Here is a 23,303-nt window from a genome sequence, read left to right as displayed (position 1 = left end):
AGGTTCCCAGGCTAGGGGTCGAATTGGAGCTGTAGCCACCGGCCTACACCAGAGCCACAGCAACGCAGGATCCAAGCCGCATCTGCAACCTACACCACAGCTCACGGCAACGCCGGATTGTTAACCCACTGAGCAAGGGCAGGGACCGAACCCGCCACCTCATGGTTCCTAGTTGGATTCGTTAACCACTGCGCCAGGACGGGAACTCCCCCCCGCTTTTTTTTTTGGGGGGGGGAGAATTTCTTAAAGACAATCCTAAAATCATGTATCACTTGTCAATGAACACTAATCAGATAACACTGATCTCTTGATTATCTCAAAATTAAAAACCTGATGTAGCAATAAATAGGTATAAGGTGAAAGACAAGAAATACCCGAAGAAGATATTTAGAATGTACACAATAATAAACGAGCAGCATTCAGAATAAATGAAGAACCCTTATGAATTAATACAACAATGATAATGCAACAGGAAAATGGGCAAATGATTTGAACACAGAAGAGGAACCTCAACTGGCCAGTAAACATAAAAAGATGCTTAGCATCACCAGAGTCAAAACATATCCATTAGAACAACACCAAAGTATTTTTCACTCATCAGATTTGCAAGAAAAAAACACTGCTGATGGGAGTGGCAGCAGTTTCAACCCTGTAAGAGGGTAACTGACAGTATCTAACTAAACTGAGGATGCACATATGAAGATGCACTATAACTGAACAACTGGACTTCTAGGTACATAAACCTTAGAGAACCTCTCAGACATGCTCAAGGAGACGCACATAGGAACGTTCACTACAACACTGTTTACAATAGCAAATAATCACATGCAATCTAAATGCTCACACACTATTCTGTATTCCTATGATGCAATAGTGTAAAGAGACTAAATCTGTGAACAAGATAGATTTCAAAATCATTTCATTAAATAGATATGAAAAAGCAGGTTGTAGAACGTTATTAGGCAGTGTGATACATCATTTAAATTTAAAAATTCACCAAGGATATGTATTTTTAAGGATACATGTGTAAGGGCTTAAAAAAGAATAGGAAGGATACCTGAACGCATCATAATGGATCCTGTGGGATGGACGGGGACATGAGAGACAGAATGGGCCTGGCGGTGGTAGTCAAAGGAACTTTGACCATCTAAACCTTTTATTAACAAAAGACTGAAGACAATGTGAAATAATGCCAGTTCTCTAACAGATGGGTAGTTGTTACATTATTTGTATCTTTTTATATTTTTCCCCCAAATGTTAAGAAGACTGTAGCTCTTAAACATGTAATCCTCTATTATAAAAAAATAGATCTCATTATACCTGAAGAGGCTGCATATAAAAAATTCACATGTAAAAAGATAAAATTGTTAGAAATAAAATATGAACGTTTATGTAATGTGAGGGAAGAACATGAAATTCTTAAAATCCTATAAACGTGACTTGAAACTACCCTAAAGTTGGCTAGATTAAACTACTAAAACAAACAAATACAGGTACAGCAAAATAAATCCTAAGTGAGGCTGGTGGTGAAGGATACTATACACATTTGACAAAGCATGAATTAATTTCTAAGTAGAAAGAACTCAAGACCAAAATGAATACTCAAAACACAAAGATATAATATGAAAAAATAGAAATGACAATGTAGAAAATGTCACAGCTCAATGGTAATAACAGAACCTCAAGAGGGTAAGCGAAAGACTAGCTCAATGAAGTGAGGGTGTGGGAAAGACAGATTGTCAACAATGACAATTTGGTAATATTGGTATCACTGTCGAAATATACCTACTTTTTTTTTTGGCTTTTTTAGGGCTGCTTCTGGGGCATATGCAAGTTTCCAGGCTAGGTCCTGAATCAGATCTACAGCTGCCGGCCTACACCATGGCCACAGCAACACAGGATCTGAGCCGCATCTGTGACCTACACCACAGCTCACGGCTATGCCGGCTCCTTAACCCACTGAGCCAGGTCAGGGGTTGAACCCCCATCCTCATGGATACTAGTCGGGTTTGTTACCCCTGAGCCACAACGGGAGCTCCCAAAATAAGCACACTTTTAAACCTATTATTCTTCCAAGTGGGAATCTATCCTGAAGAAATAACTAGACAAGTATGCAAATAGGCACTGGCGTGTTTATATGAACAGTGGTCTTCAACCCTGGGTGCATGTACTCCTCAGCAGCTTCGCAGGACAAGTGGGTAAGGAAGGAGTTTTAAGGGAGGTGACCACAGTGCTTCAACTTCTGAGTTCTCTCTGAGAATGACTTTGTGGCCCAGGCTTTGGGCTGTTTTTCACGAATCACACCAGTTTTTCTTCCCTTTTTCACGAAAGAGAGGTTTATCTTCCAACCATCCACCTCTTACATGTGGTACGTTGCCCTATGGTGAAAAAACCTTGGGAGGCAAGGAGGCAAACAAAATATCGATACCTGTGACAAAATGTGAATGCCTCTAATAAAACTCCAAATTTTTAGCCTTCATTAAATTACAGATAGCTGATGACCATCACAAATAACTTCTGATGATGCATGACTATGTAATTTTTGGTCATTTAATTAAAAAGGAATGAACATAACTGAGTGGCACTATTGTAATACATCTTTCTCTTCCAGACTCCTAAAGGTATTTCTATTATTTTTAACTTGCTATCATAAAGACAAATGAGGTTTCTCAATGTTTAGCAAGTAAAAAACCAAAAAGATTAGGAATAGAAATGATTCATTGTTTCATTCCTGCAGTAAGTAGTACTGATCCAAAGATACACGAATATGTGAGGGAAAAAAATCTCATCTAATTAAATGATAGTCATTTTCAGTAAGTAAACATAAAAAGTAATTTTTAATCAAAATGTGTAACATTTCTTTTGGCCAATTATGTTATTAATAACTCTAAAAACAATTGGAAGAAAATTTTACACTCAGATTTAATAAAAAGCTTAAAAATCCAATTTATATAAATACTTCTATTGCAGATAAGAAGCACAGGCTGATCAAGAAAATGCTTGAAACATATATGATAAAAATATATCACCTTAAGATAAAATTCCATGGGAGTGAAACAAAGGAATTCAAAGGAAAAAAATGATGTCAAATTTCTGCCATAATATTTATATTTCATCTGATACATTTAAGGCTGATTTGAAAGTTTTGTTTTTAAAAGGCCAATATTTACAGAAAACCTCCACAAATTACACGCAACTACAATGAGAAATTGAGATGTCAACTTAAACATATACAAGGGTGGTTCCCCCCAAAGATTTTGGGGGAAAGCATGCAAGCAAAAAACTTTTGAAACACTGACATCATAAATATTTTAGAAGAGCTAGCCCATTAATAAGGAATGGTTAAATAAATAAGACATATTCATATAATGGAATATCAAGAAGGGTATGAAAAAAAAGATGTACATTCACTGATAATAATATTTCCCATATGGTTTTTAAAAAGTGCCTCTGTTGGGGGGAGGGATCAATTAGGAATTCAAGATTAACATATACAGACTACTATATATAAAATACACAACCAACAAAGACCTACTGTATAGCACAGGGAACTCTAATCAATATTCTATAACAACCCTATATGGGAAAAGAATCTGAAAAAGAATGAATATGTGTAGACATATAATTGAATCACTATGTTGTATACCTGAAACTAACAACATGGTAAAGCAACTATATTCCAATAAAAAAAAGTAAATTAGAATTAAAATATTTAGAAAATACCATTTGTTAATTATACCTTAATACAACTTGAATTTTACTAAATACATTATTTTATACCTTTGGGTAGGCTTGGCTATATTTGAAAATCTTGTTCTATTCCTTTGAAATACAGCATTTTAATTAAGTTTGGCTTATTTCAATACATGCTTTAAAAGACTGTCAGAACTAAAAAAGGAAAAAAAGTCAGCAAAACAAACAAACCCCCCCCAAAAAACATAAAAAAGTGTGCCTCTATTACTTAAAATTTACTATCATAAAGACCACTATGTTTTTGTTCTTTTTTAAAAAATTCTCTCCCTTTTTTGGCCACACCCATGGCATATGGAAGTTTCTGAGTCAGGGATCAAATCTGAGCATAGGCTGTGATCCTTAATCCACTGCGCTGGCCAGGGATTGAAACCATGATGCCACAGAGACAATGCCAGGTCCTTAACCCACTGTGCCACAGTAGGAACTCAGATTTTGTAGACATATAATTGCTTTGTTTTTTAAATAAGTAGGCTTTAACATTCTGGTCAAGGAAAAAAGTTTATACATCATCATGTGGGAGAAAAGATATCCATGAATCTCTTATAACATCTCCAGTTTTTAAGATTTCAAATCATGGGATTAAAATGGAATAAATGAAGAGACAGAGGTAGTTTCTTTTGAAAAGTAATTTTCTTTCCAAAAAATGGTAGAGGATTAAGAAATAGAAAATGTTCGTTTCTTGAGATTCTCATACTAAACAGTTCATGACTATGGTTCTCCAATCTCCACGAACTCTTTTTTTTTTTTTTTTTGGTCTTTTTGCCTTTTCTAGGGCTGCTCCTGCAGCATATGGAGGTTCCCAGGCTAGGGGTCTAATCGGAGCTGTAGCCGCCGGCCTACGCCACAGCCACAGCAACATGGGATCTGAGCTGCGTCTGCGACCTACACCACAGCTCATGACAACGCTGGATCCTTAACCCACTGAAGCAAGGCCAGGGATAGAACCCGCAACCACATTGGTTCCTAGTCGGATTCGTTAACCACTGAGCCACGACAGGAAGTCCTCCACAAACTCTTGTTAAAAATTTCCATTATATATTTGTCCTAGAAGAGACAATTACAGCAAGGTTGAGAATTTCTGAAACAAGGGTAGTAATAATTTATTGTGAGTGATGTGTACCAGGTGCCATGTCAAGGGCTTTACAAACATGAAATTAATCCAACTGCCCCATGAGATATTAGCGCCAATTCACTGATGAGGAAACTGAGGCACAGAGATGTCTGATAATGCAACAGAGGTAATGCAGCTAGTAAATGATTGGGCTGGATTTTAAACTCATGTAAGTCTGACTTCAATGCCACTGCCACCCCCAGCAACCTCTGCTCTAAGAGGGTACCATTCTAAGTGCTTGCACATGGATTTCTGAACAGCCCTACAGGGCAAGAAATAGAAGCAGTATTATTATCCCCTGTAACAGATGAGGAAACTGAAGTAAGTGGAGGACTAGATCACAAAGCCAGAAATCACATCATGTAATCTGATGGCAAAGCTGATATTCATAAACGACTTGTTGTTGTTGGCAAAACAAACATCTCAACCAAGCAAGGATCAGTATTTTCTCATGTAAAACGTTCTGGAAATACCTGTTCAAGGCTGAAGCACTCAAAGTCTCAGAGGATCTATGGGAAACAATCCCACAAACTCAAACAATCCCCTCATCTGTTCAAGTGCCTTCCAGGGGCAGCCTGTCACTCTCCACATCCATCCTTCACAGCTGCTCCCACTGTCAATCAAATCCTCTCCTGGACCCCATTTCACTCTATTTCATTTTGAGGGTTTTCCCAGAACTTTTCCTATTTTTAAGCCCATATATTCCACTGAGAACAACTACAAAACCTTCCCAGGAAAGAGCTGCTCTTGCCTGTTCTTACAGAGCCCCCTGTGTCTTTACCTCTCACAGACACACCGTATTTCCCTTTTGGATGAGGGTGGCAATGCTCTGATTCTCTCCGGGTCCTTGTTCCACCTCACTCTGCATACCAACCTCAAGCCGTTTAAATTTTTTTCGGAAAGAGATCTGATTTCGCTTCAAATGTTTTCTCCAATCATTAAAACAAACAAACAAACAAACAAAAAAAACCCAACAAAACCCCCCCAAACAACCCAACTGTAAAATTCACAGATCATAAAAACAGGTTTCTATTTCTGTGTAGATCATTTCATAGACTGGAGATAATCCATCTTGGTACTGACAGAAATGGAAGTACTTAAATAATTGAATCACTGCATTTATAGTTCTCTTCTTAATGACATTCAAAGTAGAGACAATCAAATACTCTCTGTCTGGAGCTTTCTTAGCTTTCCCCTTTGAGTCCTCTGCGCCTGGCTTACTTCAGCCTGGGCTGCTCACAGCAGGGAGGGGGTCTCTCCACTGCAGGCCCTGGGGCGCTGCCGAGGCTCTGTGAGCACTGCTCCTTCTCCGTAACTGACACCTGATGGTAGAGCCAGCTTAACCTCTTCACACTCTGTAACTAACAGGGGCATCTCTCTAATCTAAAAGCTAACATTGTTTGCACATTAGCAACAGGATACAATAGCAAAAGCTGAGCATCAGCATATGGTTTGTCTTATATTATATACAAAAAAGTCCAGTTACAGGCAAGTTAAAAAGAGGGTACCCTGCTCTATTTGCTTATATAGTCTTCCTCCTTTAACCTTACTTTACTGAACTAGATATATATGTGTGTTTGTGTGTGAGAGAGAGAGAAAGAGAGAGATACTAGACAAAGTTAAAGGGTATATAAAGGCCAGAACTCTGATGTTTGCATTACATTTTATCGTTTCATCCCTTACTTTTAAAAAAGCCTGAAAAGTGATTCAGTGTGTGTTAATGAAGTTACTTTGATTTTCCTCTTCCCTCTCAAATTTCTCCCGTCTTTCAGAACTCAAAATCGCTGTTGAAACACCAAAGAACAATTTAAAAATTGCATTTACTGTTCTCTTGTTCTCTTTCTCTTCTCGGCCTCCCATTTCCCCTCCCTGTTAGCATCTTTCCTCAGGCCTGGGGACTGGGTGGGATGTGGCCCTGGCACTAGGCACCCACAGCAGAGGTTAGGTAGCCTACCATTCTTCCAGCACTTCTCACCACAACTCCCTACAATCAGGATTTTCTGGCCGCCATTCCAAAGAAATGGCTCTTTTCAAAGTCAGAGTGAGTGACTTCTGTGTTGCCAAATAAAACGTGGAATTCTCAGTCCACCCCCGCACAGACCTGTGAGCAGCAATTCGCACCAACAGTCGAGGTTGATTCCTCCTCATTGAGGCACTTTCTTGGTCTGCACTCCAGGACCCAAGAACTGCTTCTCCTCCCCACATACCGTTTTCTCTTTGTCTCCTTGGTTTCTTTCGTCTGAGTCTGTGCATACGTTCCTCTTTTCTATCTGCACTCACACTCAGGGCTTAACTACCATCTGCTATACACTGATCATACTCAAATCTGTATCTGAGTCCAGACGTCCTCTCTCAATGCCAGGCTTTATCTGCTCGGCTCCTCAACATCTCCACCTCCACACCTAGCAGGTCTCTTAGAACATACATGTCTAGAAACAGACTCTGCTTCTCCCCATGGTCTGCTCTTCCTGACTGCTTCCCAGCACAGGAAATTCCAATTCCATCAGATCAAAAATTGCAGTGGCAGCTCTGGTTCTCCAAAATCTCACCCTTTTCTGTCATGCTTTATCATCCAAACCAACAAGAGGTTATGCTGGCGCTACCTTCAGAGTCATCAGAACACAAGCAGTCCTCACTTCCTCCACTGCTTCCACCCAAGTCTGAGCCCTCCTCATCTCACCCCTGAACTACAGCAGGAGTCTTCTCGTTGAATTTTCACCCATGCCTCCTACAACAGCTGCAGTGAACCTTTCAAAACAATTCAATATATGACTCCTTTGCTCAAAACCCCCCGACACAGCTGCCCATCCCATGCAGAGAAAATAGCCCATCTCGGCCACTGTGGAAGGAGTAGCAGCCCCAGACCCATGTGCCCTGACCTCACCTCAAACCACCCTCCTCTTCTATTCAGTGTCTAACTCCAGTTTCCTCCGGACCTAGCCTTTCCTTTTTTTATATTTTTTTGGTCTCTTTAGGCTGCGCTTGCAGCATAGGGAGGTTCCCAGGCTAGGGGTTGAATCAGAGCTACAGCTGCTGGCCTACACTACAGCCACAGCCACGCCAGATCTGAGCCACGTCTTCGACCTACACCACAGCTCATGGCAATGCCGGATCCTTACCCCACTGAGTAGGGCCAGGGATCAAACCTGCGTCCTCACGGATGCTAGTCAGATTCGTTTCCACTGAGCCACGACGGGAACTCCTGCCCCTTCTTTTCATTTGATTCTTTGCTTAAACGCTAGTCTATTAGAGGTTGCCCCCCACCTAACATTCTCTTTCCCTTTAACTGCTTTGTATTTCTTAGCACCTGTAATCACATGAAATATTTTCTTCTATTTCTCTTCTGATAAGAGTGCAGAGGAAATGAGAGAAGGAGTTTTGTTGATGCACTTCTGTATCTTTAACCTTTAGGCCCATCCCCTGTACTTGGAAGGGATGGGTGGGTGGGAGGTGTGGCTTAATAAACTTTCCTGGAAGGAATGAATAGCTGCGAGGGAGAGAGTATTCAGGCCAATGGTTACGTTCTTTCCCTCCTCTCGTGCATGGCAGATAATCTCCATGAGGGGAATACACTGCTGAAAGGACAGTGGCGATTTCAAAGCAGAAACAAAAAGTGTAAAAGAGGAACAAATAACTCAAGACTATGGCTCCTACTCAAGGATGGTATAAGAATCACCTAGAACACTTAAAAAACACACAGGCCCAAGCCTAACCTCTGAAGAATCTGATTTAGGAAGTGAGGGTGGGTGCAGGACAGCTGTATTTTTAAAAGTTCCCCCAAGTGATTCTGATGTCCGATCCCTGCTAAAACTACTTATTCAAAGGAAACACCTCAAAAGGCATGTGGTACACTATGCAGTAAATAAAATAACACACATTTGTTTTTTTTTTTAAACCCACATACCTGACTGGGGACTCAAAAATATAGATGTTTTTTGTTTCTTTTGGTCTTCATGTAAAAGCACTGCCTAAAAAACGAAATAGACTGGTTTACAAAGGCGAAAGGAACAGCATCCGAAACAGCCTGAAAACTGTAACCATATCCAAGGAGAGCTGAAATTAGGAATGTGGGTGGCAGAACTTTGCAAGTTAATGGACAAGCAGGACACAGACGCAGGATTCCTTGAAGCAGGCCCAGCCAGCTGGTGCACAGCAAGCTCACCACACACCGAACTGCGGGCAGAGCAGAGGAGCCGGGAGGCGACCAGGAGGGCGGAGGGCAGAGCCTGGGGCCACCCAGCACCTCCCGAGCCCCTGGCACAGAGCTGCTAGCACTGGGCTGGACAGAGGACAGGAGGGCTTCCTGCTCAGGCCTGAGCTGGGTTTACCTGAACGAATGTGCCTGCTGGTCTCAAAGGCCTAGGTGAAGAGGGGGATCCAAACACACAGTCTGATCTAGACAGACCTGAGAAAGAAATCAGTACCTTTTGTTCCTATTTTAAATTGAAAGCAGTAGCCTTGTTTTCAGACTTGCACAGAAAGATTTTTCTGTTGATATGACAGAAGCTCTACTCAGTATACTGTGTGAAACAGCTGGTAACATATTTGAAGAAATGAGAGGAAACAACATAAATTTTTAGACAGGAAGAAGCTGATAATTTGTAATTGCTAGGGGAGAAAACTCACCAGACTCTAGCCCCACTCCTCCCTTTTGAATTTTAATTTCTATTATGCTGACTACCTGAGTGAAGGTTTTACACACTGCATTCGCAAGAAACCGCCATCCCTGCCCCAGGATGTCCCCTGTCTCCCTCTGACTTCTGTTGCCTCCTAGCCAGCCAGAACCACTGCTCTAACTATTCTGAAAGCTTCACTAGTGGACAACCTATAACTTGCTACTAGCTAGAAAGAAGAGACCCACCCAAGCTGGGGAAATGCAGGGGCATTCCTTCTCCTTCTGTACCAAAGGGGAACTCAAGGCTAACTGTGCTTCCTGCTCTGAGTAAACGCAGACCGTGAGTTCTTCTCAATGGTAGCTCACAAAAAAAGGGTTCTGGTAAGACTCTATTCCATGTTATCTGTACTGTTCACTGTTTCCTCACCTGTAAACTGGGGGTAGCAATAACATCACATTTAACGGGGCCATGCTGAAAATTAGATGAGATTACCCATGTAAAGTACTTAAAATACTGCCTGACCCATACTAAGTGCTCAATGAGTATTAGCTATTCCTTTTAATTTCTTTCTTTTTCTTTTTTGTCTTTTTAGGGCTGCATCTCAGGCTAGGGGTCAAATGAAAGCTGCAGCCGCCAGCCTACACCACAGCCATAGCAACACAGGAGCCATGTCTGTGACTTAAACCACAGCTCACAGCAACTCTGGATCCCTGACCCACTGAGCAAGGCTAGGTATAGAACCTGTGTCCTCATGGGTACTAGTTGGGTTCATTACTGCTGAACCACAACGGGAACTCCATTTTTAATTTCTTTTAAACATTTTACCTCTTATAATTATAAAAGAAAATCATTTTGCTCTGGTATTACGTCCTGTGTTAGGGCAAAAACATTTGAATTTGAATTTGTCTGAGTTCCTTAGAGGTAGGGCAAACTGAAACTGTATTTTTCATAAACATTTAAGTACTATTTTACAATCAATAATTAAGCAATTTAAAAATATATTTCCTTTCATATAAAGCTCATCAAAAAATTACAATAGCTGATCTAAAAAATTTCTATCTTAAAAAAAAGTACATACTCTATTGCTGATATATCATAAAATGGAAGAGAGGTATTAGTGTTCCAGGAACGACAAAGACTAGAGCCAGTGTTTTAAGGAAACTGTCAGCACTGCTGACATTTTTTATGCTGTCCATAAACAGTACAGTTGAGGACAGGAACAAGATTACTACTTTAATGAAAGATATTTTCTCTCAGGGTTTCATTTTTATGCTAATCACATTTCATCCACTTTCACAGGTTTGTTCTGAGAAAATAAAGTGAGAGTGAATAAACTGCTTCATAAATCCTAGCTTATCCCCAACCCCCAAACACAGGGTACCCTTATTACTAAGTCCGTTAAAAAGGTGCCCATACGTAATAGAAAAGGTGGATTCTGATCCCCCAACTTAAAGGGGCAAGATTTATGGATGACTTTCAATTATGGACTGATAATGTATTTTTTCTCATCATAAGACAAACCATGCTTAGGTGCAGAAAAGCATTAAAATGACGAAATGCAAAGAAAATTTTCCATAATTCTCTGCAGGTAGAACCACAATTAACTGTGTAACCCACCTCCTTCTAGTCCCCCTTCTAGGCCTGTGCACCTGTGTATTCAAACAATAATACAAGGGGCTCCTGCACAAGCAATGTGGTGTCCTGAGAGCACTTCGGCTATGCCTCCGACAGCCAATCAGTGCTTCTATTTCTTTTCTTTCTTCTTTTTTTTGGGTCTTTTTAGGGCTGCATGTGTGAGCCTAGGGGTCAGACTGGAATTGCAGCTGACGGCCTACGCCACAGCCACAGTAACACAAGATCTGAGCCGTGTCTGCAACCTTCACTGCAGCTCACGGCAATGCCGGATCCTTAACTCACTGAGCGGGACCAGGGATCGAACCTTCGTCCTCATGGATACTAGCCGGGTTCATTACCCCTGAGCCACGACAGGAAGGGAATTCCAGTGCTTCCATTTCAAGTGCACACCCTGACCAGCAAGGCTCGAGCTGGAGTTTGTTTCCTGGTTGCATATGCTACAATTTTTAGGTACTGAGGATGACCAGGTCTTTAATTCAGTGACAATCTTAGTAGAAAAGTCAACCAAGTGACTCTGATAAGCCTCAAAAAACCAGGAATAAGTGCTTAAGACATATAGAGGATCAGAAATAAATGCAGGGGAGGTGGGTTCGCCTTCTTAAAAACACAATCTTTTCCAGCAGACAGGTTTGTTAAAGAAATAAATAGAACTACAATAGTTAAGAACTCTAAGAGAAAGATTTCCTTTGAGATGCAAGTGCAAACATCACGGTGTGATTGGTGTCCCTACCTGAAGAGCCTTTAAATTGTGGGCATTCCTTTTTAATGTGCCCTTCTCGTCCACAAATAAAACAACGTTTTTCTCTCAAGTCTTTGTCATCCTGTCTCTTCCATTTTTCCACCGGTAGCCTGAGAATTTTCTCTCTCCCAGGGTCGACAGCTGCCCTCACTGGCTTGGCTTTCTGAGGTGTGCACTGCATGGGTTTATCGTCTTTTGTTGACACCTCCCTCTCTGTGTACTTGTTTTGAATTTCTTTGTCTTCTTTGCTTCTTTTATCTTTGTTCTCAGGGTATCTTTGGTTTGGGGTATCTTCCTGATGCCGTCGCCTCACTCTGTAGAAGATACGATACTAGTAGAAAAAATCTAAACAGAAACCTAAACAAAATATTAAGACCACTCCAGGGTTAGAAGACAACCAGATATAGAGGGAAAAACAAGAATTTAATAAATTTATGTCCACCTTCTCAATTAAGAAGCAACTTTAGGGCTCAAGGGTCTAGCTTTTCTTTTTCATCTTCACAATTACTCTCATGCTATAAAACCAGTTTTTGCAATTAGTGGAACTCCTTTAATTCATTACCTACTTTGGTACTGATGTAATGAAACTCAAATTACCCTTGGAGTGATTTTTTAAACCTTTCTGGCCCATTAACATTACTTACTAGCACTGGAAACTTGAGACATGAAACTTTAGATTCAACAAGGAACAGTCGTTATAAGGAGATTTATGTTCTTAAAGTGCCAAAATCCACCCCACCCCCGACCCCGCTCTAAGGGCCCCAGGTGCGGCATATGGAACTTCTCAGGCTAGGGGTCAAACTGGAGCTACAGTTGCTGGCGTGTACCACAGCCACAGTAATGTGGGATCCGAGCCGTGTCTGTGACCTATACCACAGCTCGTGGCAACACCGGATCCTTGACTCACTGAGCAAGGCCAGGAATCAAACCTGCATCCTCATGGATACTAGTTAGATTTCCATTGCACCACAAGGGGAATGCCCCAGCAAAAATTATTTCTTCCTTGCCCTACATGATCAATGACTATTATATGAATAAAAAATAAAGAGCCTCGGATTCCAGACAGTAACTTACTCTAAGATGCATTTTATGAGAATATCATCGTCTAGTTAAAAATACCACCACCAGGAGTTCCCATCGTGGCTCAGTGGTTAACAAATCCGACTAGGAACCATGAGATTGCGGGTTCGATCCCTGGCCTTGCTCAGTAAGAATCCCACATTGCTGTGGCTCTGGCATAGGCCATCAGCAACAGCTCTGATTGGACCTCTAGCCTGGAAACCTCCATATGCTGTGGGAGCGGCCCTAGAAATGGCAAAAAAACAAACAAACAAAAAAAAAACCCCCCAAAACCACCACCACCCAAAACCAAGAACATGTCCCAGGCAAGTAACCAAAACCATGTCCCCTTCCCCCGTTGCAAACATTATTAAAAGAAAGCCTGTTGACCAAACTGACCAAATAGCAATTATTAGGAGTGAAAATGTGTAGAAGTGAAGGGTCCTATAGTCCAATAAACTATTAGTGAGCCTAAACCGCAACATGTACACTCCAGTTATTGCACACTAGAAGTGTAATTGAGGTCCTTAGGAAACCCATTTTACTTTTCATTGACTGAAATGATTCTAAGCATCTTACTGCCGTCAAAGAGAAGACTTTCAGTTTCTTCTTTTGTTCTTCCATCCTTTTGGAGAGTGTGATATCACACAATCGAGTGATGATTAGGGCTGTGCTCAAAATCAGGAAAAGGGAGCAGACCTGGAAGATTACCATCTGTATACCCTAGTTAACCCTAGTTATCTGCATGTAAAGCCATGTTTTAAATCACTCATTTTCATTGTAAAAGCCTCAAATTTATCTGAGAATGCTGGATTTAACACAAGTTTATTTTCTGTTACAAGAGAACCTCATTTAAAAACTAGGACAGTAAGAAAAAAACTAAACCTACTCCTTTGAATATCTACTTACTTTCTCCTCATAGGACAGTCCTTCATGAAGTGTCCAATTTTCCCACAAATTCGGCAACATCTATCATTTGGGGCTAACTCTCCTTCAGTTAGCACATCTGGATCAAAAAAGTACTCCTAGCAGAACATAAATATATAAAAATTTGAACTATTAATGTGATATCCAAATAAAAGCCAACCAATCAATCAGGGATCTTATATCTCAACATGGACATTTTATTATTATTATTCTTTTTTTTGGCTGTACCTGAAGCACATGGAAGTTCCCAGGTGAGGGGTCAAATCAGAGCTGCAGCTGCCGGCCTACACCACAGCCACAGCCACGCCGAATCTGAGTTGCACCTGTAACGTACACCATAGCTCACGGCCACGTGGCATCCTTAACCCACTGAGTGGGGCCAGCATTCGAACCTGCATCCTTAGGGACCCTAGTCGGGTTCTTAACCCACTGAGCCACAACGGAACTCTGGATAGCATTGTTTTTAATAATCATTGTACTGTTTCATTCCAAAATCTAAAACCACTAGGAAGTCTAATTTAGGATAGGTTTACCTAAATTCATTCCTGTTGTTCCTTTTTAATCACACAGGACACTGTTGAACCATTAACAGTAGCTTTTCCCCTAAGCATACTTCTAAATGAGAGCACTGCATATCCTCGTGACTCAGCTTCTTAGGACCTGGGCAAGCTGAAGCCAGGTTCAAAGGCTTCTCATAAAATTTCTCAGAAAAGGAAAAGGCTGAAACCTAAAAAGAAAGAGGCTCTGTGCTGATGCTTTCTTGTGGCTTCTGAAGGAAACTGTTTGTGGAAAGGAAAGCCAATGGTCTAGACTCCAGCCTTCCTGCCACAGAAATTGAGGTGGGGACCTGCAGAATGGGCATCACCTAGGAGCTTGCAGGACACGTGGTCTTGGGCCACGTGTCAGGATCTGCATTTTAACAAAATCCTGAGGTGATTTGTATGAATGAGTTTCAGAAGCACTGGTTTAGAACACCGACGTAGCAATACTTAGTAAAAAGCTAGATGTAATCAAATGCTGACTATGCATACACAATCACGTAGAGTACATTTAAAAAATCTTTATATTAGGATATCAGTGGAGGCAAAAAACCCCTTGACTCTTAACACAAAACCCTCTAGTTGGTAACCCCTTTCCCTTTTCTCTCACTGAAATGAACTTTTACAAGGCAATTTTGTTTTTAACTGAGTGTGGTTCCATGAAAAGCTGAATATCAGGTTAAATGAGAACAGACAGACCTTTAGCAGAGGCAATACTGTCTCCCTCTGAGTCCCATTAAGGGATTTATTACTTTCTGCAAGCAGACCGGAAAATCTAGAGGTCACATGAGGGGGTGCGGAAAGTCCTTAGAGAGGTGCAAACCGGGCTTGCAGAGGCTAGCATGAAGCTGAATGCTTGGTGAAACAGCAATGTCACCTAATGTGTCACGGAGGAAAAGAAGGAGCAACAAAATGATTAAGCTTCCTACTCTACTCCACTTCTGGCTATCTCTCTCTGTTCCGATAAGTGGCTTCAAAAAAAGGGTTAGGAATTACTTTGTATTGTAATCATTTATCTTGGCTAGACTCACCAAACTTTCAATTATTTAGGTTATTACCAAAGTAATGTGCACAAGTTAGGTGCTTAAAAGGCTTTTTAGATTTTTTTTTTTTTTTTGTATTTCCAACAGACACTTACCATTTTTGAGGGGTAATCCTTTGGAAATCCTTTGACTGGAATACCAAATACTCTTCTACCGTTAATAAATGCTTTCATTATAAAATTTGTCACTAAGAAAAAAAGAGTAAATGCTTTTACTTGGCAGGATTAAAAGGAAAAGAGATTGTATTAATATTTATAAACAAAGTAACTTACTTTTCCTTGATAATCCAGCTCCAAGATTATGATTCAAATCAAATGGATCTAAGCAGAGAAAATGAATGGAAACAAAAAAGATGATCAAATAGGAAATGCCACTATTTATACATTAAATGAGGTCTATGTAACAAGAAGAAAATGTTATTACATGCTTTGTCATTAATAAAAATATTACATGACTGCCCTTTTAATGAGTTTCAAATCTATAATACATTAAGTAACACATATTCCTAAATATGAGGCAAGTTTTTCCCAAAAGTGTCCATTAGAAAAGAAGGTATTGTTTTACACTTGAATCCTTAAAGAGTCCTTCATATTATGAGAAGGTGCTTCCTTTTGAACAACAAAATGCTATTTGGAAAAGGCATATTAGTCTGATAATACTTTATCATACTAGTTTTAGAGGCAAATAGAGGTCACAAATATATTTAAAACATTTTAGCACTGAATGTTTCTGTTTTTTGTCTTTTTTTTTTGCCCATTTCTTGGGCTGCTCCTGCGGTATATGGGAGGTTCCCAGGCTAGGGGTCGAATCGGAGCTGTAGCCGCCAGCCTACTTCAGAGCCACAGCAACGCGGGACCCGAGCTGCATCTGCAACGTACACACAGCTCACGGCAATGCCGGATTGTTAACCCACTGAGCAAGGCCAGGGATCGAACCCGCAACCTCATGGTTCCTAGTCGGATTCGTTAACCACTGTGCCATGACGGGAACTCCCTGAATGTTCCTGTTAATTAACAGTTTTTTAAAAATCATTTTAGAAAACAACTTCTCAAGATCATAAACCATACAACATACACACACCTGTCCCAATAACATACAATCTGCCATCTACATCTCAATTTCCAGTAAAAGTTTCATACAAGGACTTCCATACAAGCTTAAATGTCTGGGTCTCAAACGTCTTGGACAGGTACATCTGTGTGTCTGAAATGTTATTTGCCAGATGATCCAGAAAGTGGTGGGCATGATGAAAAAAAAGGCTGATGTCAAAGACATACGTGAGATCTGAATAATCTGGTTCATGAAATACATTAAGGTAAAGCACTACTTCTAAATCAAAATACAACCTTAACATTATGTGTACATATTTAACTATTTCCAATAAATGTCTAAAAACATATTTCAAGAAAGCAAAGAAAAACCAAACCAAACCAAACCTTTTTTTGTTGATCATCTCATGAAGAAAATGGAGGCTGTATCAGTAGCACACAAGTGGGGTAAAGGAAAAAGAGGCGACCTCTCAGTTTGCTGTTATGCTCCTATCACACAATAATTGGAGTATACATTTGATTTAGACTCACTAAGAGTTTACTAGTCTAGGATCTTTTACACAGTTTAACCCTACACTAATCATTGCTGTGGGAAGGTTACCTTTCAGGTAGGTTTGGTCATGCTTTCTTCTGGTGATTATTATGTATGTGTTATGTGGGAATATTTTTGGTTGTTTGCTTGGTATAGCAGAGATACTGTGACATTAGCTTTTGTACAGTTACAAACACTACCACTACCACCACTGGAATGTCTCAGTTCTAGAATAATCAGTTAAAAGACCTCCTTCTATTTTAGCCTATTGCTAATGGCTCATCTGCAAATAATGCAAAATTAAAGGCAAAAGATAATGAGGCTTCAAAAATTAAAAACAAAATACTAATAGCTGGCAGATCATAAGAACCCACCGTGATACGGTAAAGATTTAAGACAAACGTGTATGTTTTTTGACCTATGAGATCCTAAAAGTTAAAACCAAATCTATAACCCTCTGTCATCTGAATTTTACAAATGTTCCACAGTATTTTGATACTGCCAATAGGCAGAAGTAATGATGAAAGCATAACCCAAAGTAACATAATACTTAGGTGGATATGAGTGTATAAAAAATTAAGATAAATCAACAAAATATTTCTGAAGCCATTTCTCAATTCATTTTTAAGCATTTAAACTCCATTTTTTTCTCATTTTTTATTATAGTATTTTTTAATTATTCAATTACATTTATTAAACTCCATTTTGTATATAAAATTAAAACCCTACAAAAATTGATTGCTTATATATGTAATTAAAAAGTAAAACAGATGAATGAAATGTAATAAAACAGAAACAGAGTCAAAGATAGAGAGAAAAAAGTAGTGGTTAGCAGGGGGGGAGAGGGAATGGGGAGGGGTGAGGTAACGGTAGAGGACTAAGAGATAAAATACTACGTATAAAATAAATAAGAAACAAGGATGTATTGTACAACACAGGGAATATAGCCAATCTTTTATAATGACGTTAAATGGAGTATACTCTATAGAAATACTGAATGACTAGTTTGTACACAGGAAACTACTGTAATATTGTAAATCAACTACACCTCAATGAAAAAAGATACTACTCAGCAACAACTGAAAATAACTTGGTGAATATATAGACAGAATAGATATCAAAGTAAAACCATTTAGTGTAAAAAGCAAGTCTCAGAATAATGAGCTCAGTTATTAAAAAAAGGTGTATGTATATACAAATATACCTGGATACATATAAACACATATAAAGTTAATAAAAAAATTCTACAAAGATTAAAACAAAAATCCCCCAAATTGGAAATAATCAAACACAAACACAAATGGCCATGGATCCTGGCATTTAAGGAAGAAAAGGCTTCTGTGTGGGTAAAAAATGTCAAATTTTATATATAACTACTTATAGGTAAACTCCTCCACCAATAAATAGCCAATTAAGGATCGTGAAAACTGACCCTTGGTGGAAATCTTCAAACTCTTGGTTAGGAAGTTTTTAAAGTTCCCACTATTTCGAAGCTGGCGTATCTCTATTGCAGTATCATAATGTGTATTCTCCAGTACCCATTAAACAAAGGTAAAGGGACCTGTCACGGTGAACAAAGATTCCTGCATTTGTCAGACGCCCCACAGGAGGTCATCGATCTCTTGAAAACGGCTCAGAGCTGCTCTGTAAGAGCTCTCCAAGGATGAAGAAAAACACCCTCAGAGTTTAAGCTCTATGTTCTATGCAGTTTTAAGTCTGATTTTATTTGTACCTTCAATAACAATGTACTTTGAGGTCCACTGTTTCTTAAAAGTTGTAAGCAGACTTTTTCTCCTGATGCTAATAACATGTTCTTTAAAATCAAATTCCTCTGTGTAGAAACGAAGAAGTCCCAACCACAGCTGCCCAACAGATTCTGTATTTTTTCCATATTCTGGCCAATAGGTGGGCTAGAAATAGAAGGAACAAGAGATGTCATGCTCTATAGTGAAGTGTTAATATCAATAGGCATTCATATCTTAGGGAGTAAATTTGGATTTATCTTTGTTAACTAGAGTTTAAATACATAAAAATACAATTATATAATTTTTCTTCTATATTTTAAAATGTCACTTACATGTGTTTCTTAATTTCTACTCTATGACTTGGAGATAGAATGAGCTCAGGGTTTTAAATGTCAAACCTCAGAATGTATGTTTGTGGAAGAATCTGGAAATTACTTTTAAGAGCCTTGGTGACATCTGGTTATTGTATCTCTGTAACTAAAAGTCTTACCAAACTCTACAAAATCACAGAGCAAATATTTGTTCACTTGGAATAAAGTTACCCAAGCATTTGGAGTTATGCAGCATTAAAGAAATCCTAGATATAGTCCCTAGAAACTCACCTGGCTTAAAAAAATGTTTTCAATTTCAAAGGAATAGTCTGTATACGCTAGTTTTTTTTGGTGTGTGTGTGTGTGTGTTTTTTTTTTACTATCATAATATAAATAAATATAACAAGTGATAATATAATTGTTCACCATCTACACTACAGCATAGTACAGCTAACTTTCAGTCAAGGATGTAAAAAATCTTTACTATTAAAATACGTACCAGTTCATCTATTTGATCAAAAAAATAAATATTCCAGCCATCAACAAATATTTCAGGTTTCTTTTCACCTTTGTATATCTGAAATTAATTTTTAAACTATTAGTATGGATTACAAACTTAAGGCATTGATACAAAAACTTGTAGGAAAATAGTAAAAAAATTAACTACAGAACCACAGAAATTTAGAGAAGGAAGAGGGCTCAAAGATCACCCAGCTCTTACTGATGAGAAATACAATTTCTTTTACTAATACCTCTTGAAGGACAGGAATGACTGGTGGATTCCTCTGCTGGAGGAAATATAGCACCATAAGCGTGTATGCATATGATGATAAGCTGCCTCTAGATGCATCACCGATATCGCACATCTGGAGGGAAGGAAAAGGAGGAACAAAGGAAGGATCACCAGTGTTTTCTGCTACACTGGTGGTTATTCTATTTCACTAAGAGTATGATACCACAGGGCACTAATATGAAAATTACGTTTTTCAAATGCTAAAATATGCCAACGAAATGAAGTAGACCCATCAAAAAAAAAAAAAAAAATTCAAATCATAACAAAACAGACCTCAACAAAGCAGTAGAACCATCAGCCACAAGCAATACTAGGTTACCACGTAAAATTTTAAGACAACAAAATTTCAGCCTGTTGAGTGGGGCTTCTCAAATAGTTAAAAGAAGCATTTGACACAGCTATGATTCTTTAAAAATACAGATTTATGTTTTTTTTTTTTAATTGAAGTATAGTTGATTTACAATATTATATTAGTTTCCTGTGTACAAAAGAGTGATTCAACACTTTTACAAATTATAATCCAGGCAACACACTCACCTTTGTAAATACTTTCATGGTGTAGCACAAATATTTCACTCTGGGATCAATGGCTGAATAAGCAGATAAGAGCCTTGTGTTATGAAGGGCCTGTTAAAAGGGAAATTATACTATAAGGCTACCAATTAGAAGAAAACGTTTTAAGCTGGAATATTCTGAAAAGGTTTGCATGGTAATTCATTTTAGGATGAAGACACGTAGAATGAAACTAATATTTTTTTCCCTAAAGACAAGCTTTATTAACTTACTAGATAATAATTAAGAATTACAAACATCTGATCTTAAGATTCCTTAGTCTAAACATTCCTAGAAAACAAAAAGCTATTAAAATAATTAGTTCTTTTAATCAATGTAAGATCCCCTGCCCTAATTATTCAAATTAAATGTCCTGAGGTGCCAGAGAGATCCCATAAAGGCCTGAAGCAAATCAAGTATGAGACTAAAGACTAGACACACACAAACACACACTTTCTCTCTCAAATTAAAACAAAGTTCAAGCCAAACAAAAAGCAGCTGCCAGAGTTCCTGCTGTAGCACAATGGGATCAGTGGCATCTCTGCAGCACCAGGACTCAGGTTTGATCCCAGGCCTGGCACAGAATCCAGCACTGCTCGTTGCTGCTGCTGAACATAGGTTACAACTGTGGCTCAGATCTGATCCCTGGCCAGGGAACTCTATTTGCTGTGTGGTGTTCCCCCCACCCCCACCGCACACAAAGCATCTGCCACTCTAACTTTATTTTATTTAATTTTTAAATTTTTTATCTATTTTTAATTTTTTTCCTATTAGGGCCCCACCCACAGCATACGGAAATTCCCAGGCTATGGATCAAATCAGAGCTACAGCTACTGGCCTACGCCACAGCCACAGCCAAGCTGCACCAGCCACAGGCAAGCTACATGGCAGCTCACAGCAACACCAGATCCTTGACCCACTGAGGAAGGCCAGGGATCAAACCCTCACACTCATGGATACTAGTTGGGTTCGCTACTGCTGAGTCACAATGGGAATTTCTCTGCCTTCGTTTTAAATGAATACTAATATGAACTCAACTCTGTGTTATATCCCCAGCCTCCAAACACTGCCAGACACTTAGCAAGCATACACAAATAACTATTCAAAGAATGAATAGGATTAAAGGAATGGCTTAATTTTACTTAAAGATTGCGTAAATTAAGAGATACTTAGGAAACGAATCTGAATAGGAATGATGAGGATGTGGGTTCGATTCCTGGCCTGATTCAATGGATTAAGGATCCGGCATTGCTGTGAGCTGTGCTGCAGGTCATAGATGTGGCTCGGATATGGTGTTGCTGTGGCTGTGGTGTAGGCTGTCAATTGCCGCTCTGATTCGACCCCTAGCCAAGGAACCTCCATATGCCATGGGTGCAGCCCTAAAAAGCAAAGAAAAAAATAAAAATAAAGAGATACTTGTTTCCCTTAATCTCCCCGAAGTAAAAAAAAATCTAGAGAAAATCTTACCAATGTGTTATACAAACTGATGTCCACTTCGAGACCACTCCTCAAATGGAAAAACTTCACAATTGGCACCTTTGCTGTTGTAATAGGCAAGATGTTTCTCAGCCCTAGGTTGGGAAATTGGAAAGGATCATTAAATACAGCGGCCAGGGATATACATTGCTCTTCCATTAATGTTCCAACACAAAGTGATGTAAACCTGGCTTTGGCTGGTTTCACTGAGTCACTAACATTAGTCCAAGAATTCTCTGTTATGAATAAACATCTGGGAAGACTCTTCCGGCAAAGTTTACATTTGTTAAACACATCAGTATCTCAAGTACAAGAATCAACAAGACAGCCACTGCCTTTTAGGAACTCAATGGATCATGTGCACATGTAGGGGGTTCTCAGTCTGATCAACACCAAAACAGAGGAAACTACCAGAGTCTGGACTGATCCCACTCAGTCTCTCCATATGACTACACCTCCAGATGTGGAGAAAAATCATCTGAATCCTTAAAACAAGTTACTCACCATAGAACTAGAGGTAAGAAAGGAATCAACTTCAACAGGAGAGAAGGGAATGGCCTGAGCAAGGCTTTGAAAAAGAAGAGGCAAATAAAGAGAAGGCTGGGGAGATTTATTTATCAGGAAAGGAGAACTGCACATGGAATATGCCTAAAACAGAATGGTATATTCAGGAACTTCCATGAATTGTGCAGGTTACAGAGTGGACTTGAGAGAAAGAAATAATGAGTGATAGAGGATACGGTCAAAACTGGGAAGAACCCAAATAGAGAACATACATCCTCAGAGACCAAGAAACACCAATGAACAGGGATAAGTTGGGGAAAATCACTGAGTACATCTATTTAGACAAAGCCCCTGGCACTGGACAGACTGGAGGCACCACCTGAAAGAGAGACTGGGTGCCTAGTATAAAAACTGACCTGGGGGAGTTCTCGTCATGGCTCAGTGGCTAATGAATTCGACTAGTATTCATGAGGATGAAGGTTCAATTCCTGGCCTCACTCAGTGGGTTAAGCATCTGGTGTTGCTGTGAGCTGTGGTGTAGGTTGCAGATGCAGCTCGGATTCTGCACGGCTCTGGCTGTGGTGTAGGATGGCAGCAATAGCTCCAATTTGACCCCTAGCCTGGGAACGTCCGTATGCTGCAGGTGTGGCCCTAAAAAAAAAAAAAACCTGAGCTGGGCCTCATCTATCATGGTGGCACGGGAATGCAGAGAAGCAGGAAGACATGTTTGAGAGCATCTATGTAAGTGGATGGGTTGGGGAAGCGGAAGTAGGGGTGATAAGGGAGAAGGGCTGTGACAGTAAGACCCTTTCCTGGGTACCTAGATCCCTTTACAAACATGACCTCCTAAGGCCATTCACCCTCACACAACAGATAAGGAAACTGAGACCCAGAGAAATGAACTTGCTTAGGCACATGC

The 23,303-nt window shown here is 39.6% G+C and overlaps 1 protein-coding gene across 7 annotated transcripts in view; it reads right to left on the bottom strand.

The window, feature by feature from the left end:
* Window positions 1-23,303, bottom strand: part of TUT7 (terminal uridylyl transferase 7) — a 64,988-nt gene that overhangs the window by 3,336 nt on the left and 38,349 nt on the right. For 3 of the 7 annotated variants that reach the window (XM_047755287.1, XM_047755288.1, XM_047755293.1), the window contains 11 exons: window positions 21,872-21,975; window positions 20,390-20,479; window positions 19,812-19,925; window positions 19,559-19,636; window positions 18,736-18,913; window positions 15,695-15,742; window positions 15,518-15,609; window positions 13,823-13,938; window positions 11,846-12,168; window positions 9,193-9,269; window positions 8,769-8,832 (listed from right to left, as the gene is read on the bottom strand). In XM_047755287.1, the coding sequence (XP_047611243.1) occupies window positions 8,769-8,832; window positions 9,193-9,269; window positions 11,846-12,168; window positions 13,823-13,938; window positions 15,518-15,609; window positions 15,695-15,742; window positions 18,736-18,913; window positions 19,559-19,636; window positions 19,812-19,925; window positions 20,390-20,479; window positions 21,872-21,975 (1,284 nt within the window). The other 4 variants (XM_047755292.1, XM_047755289.1, XM_047755290.1 and 1 more) reach the window with 4 other exon arrangements.

Source organism: Phacochoerus africanus, chromosome 12, assembly GCF_016906955.1.
Source record: "Phacochoerus africanus isolate WHEZ1 chromosome 12, ROS_Pafr_v1, whole genome shotgun sequence".
Lineage (NCBI taxonomy): Eukaryota > Metazoa > Chordata > Mammalia > Artiodactyla > Suidae > Phacochoerus > Phacochoerus africanus.
This window is presented reverse-complemented; position numbering and strand designations above follow the sequence as displayed.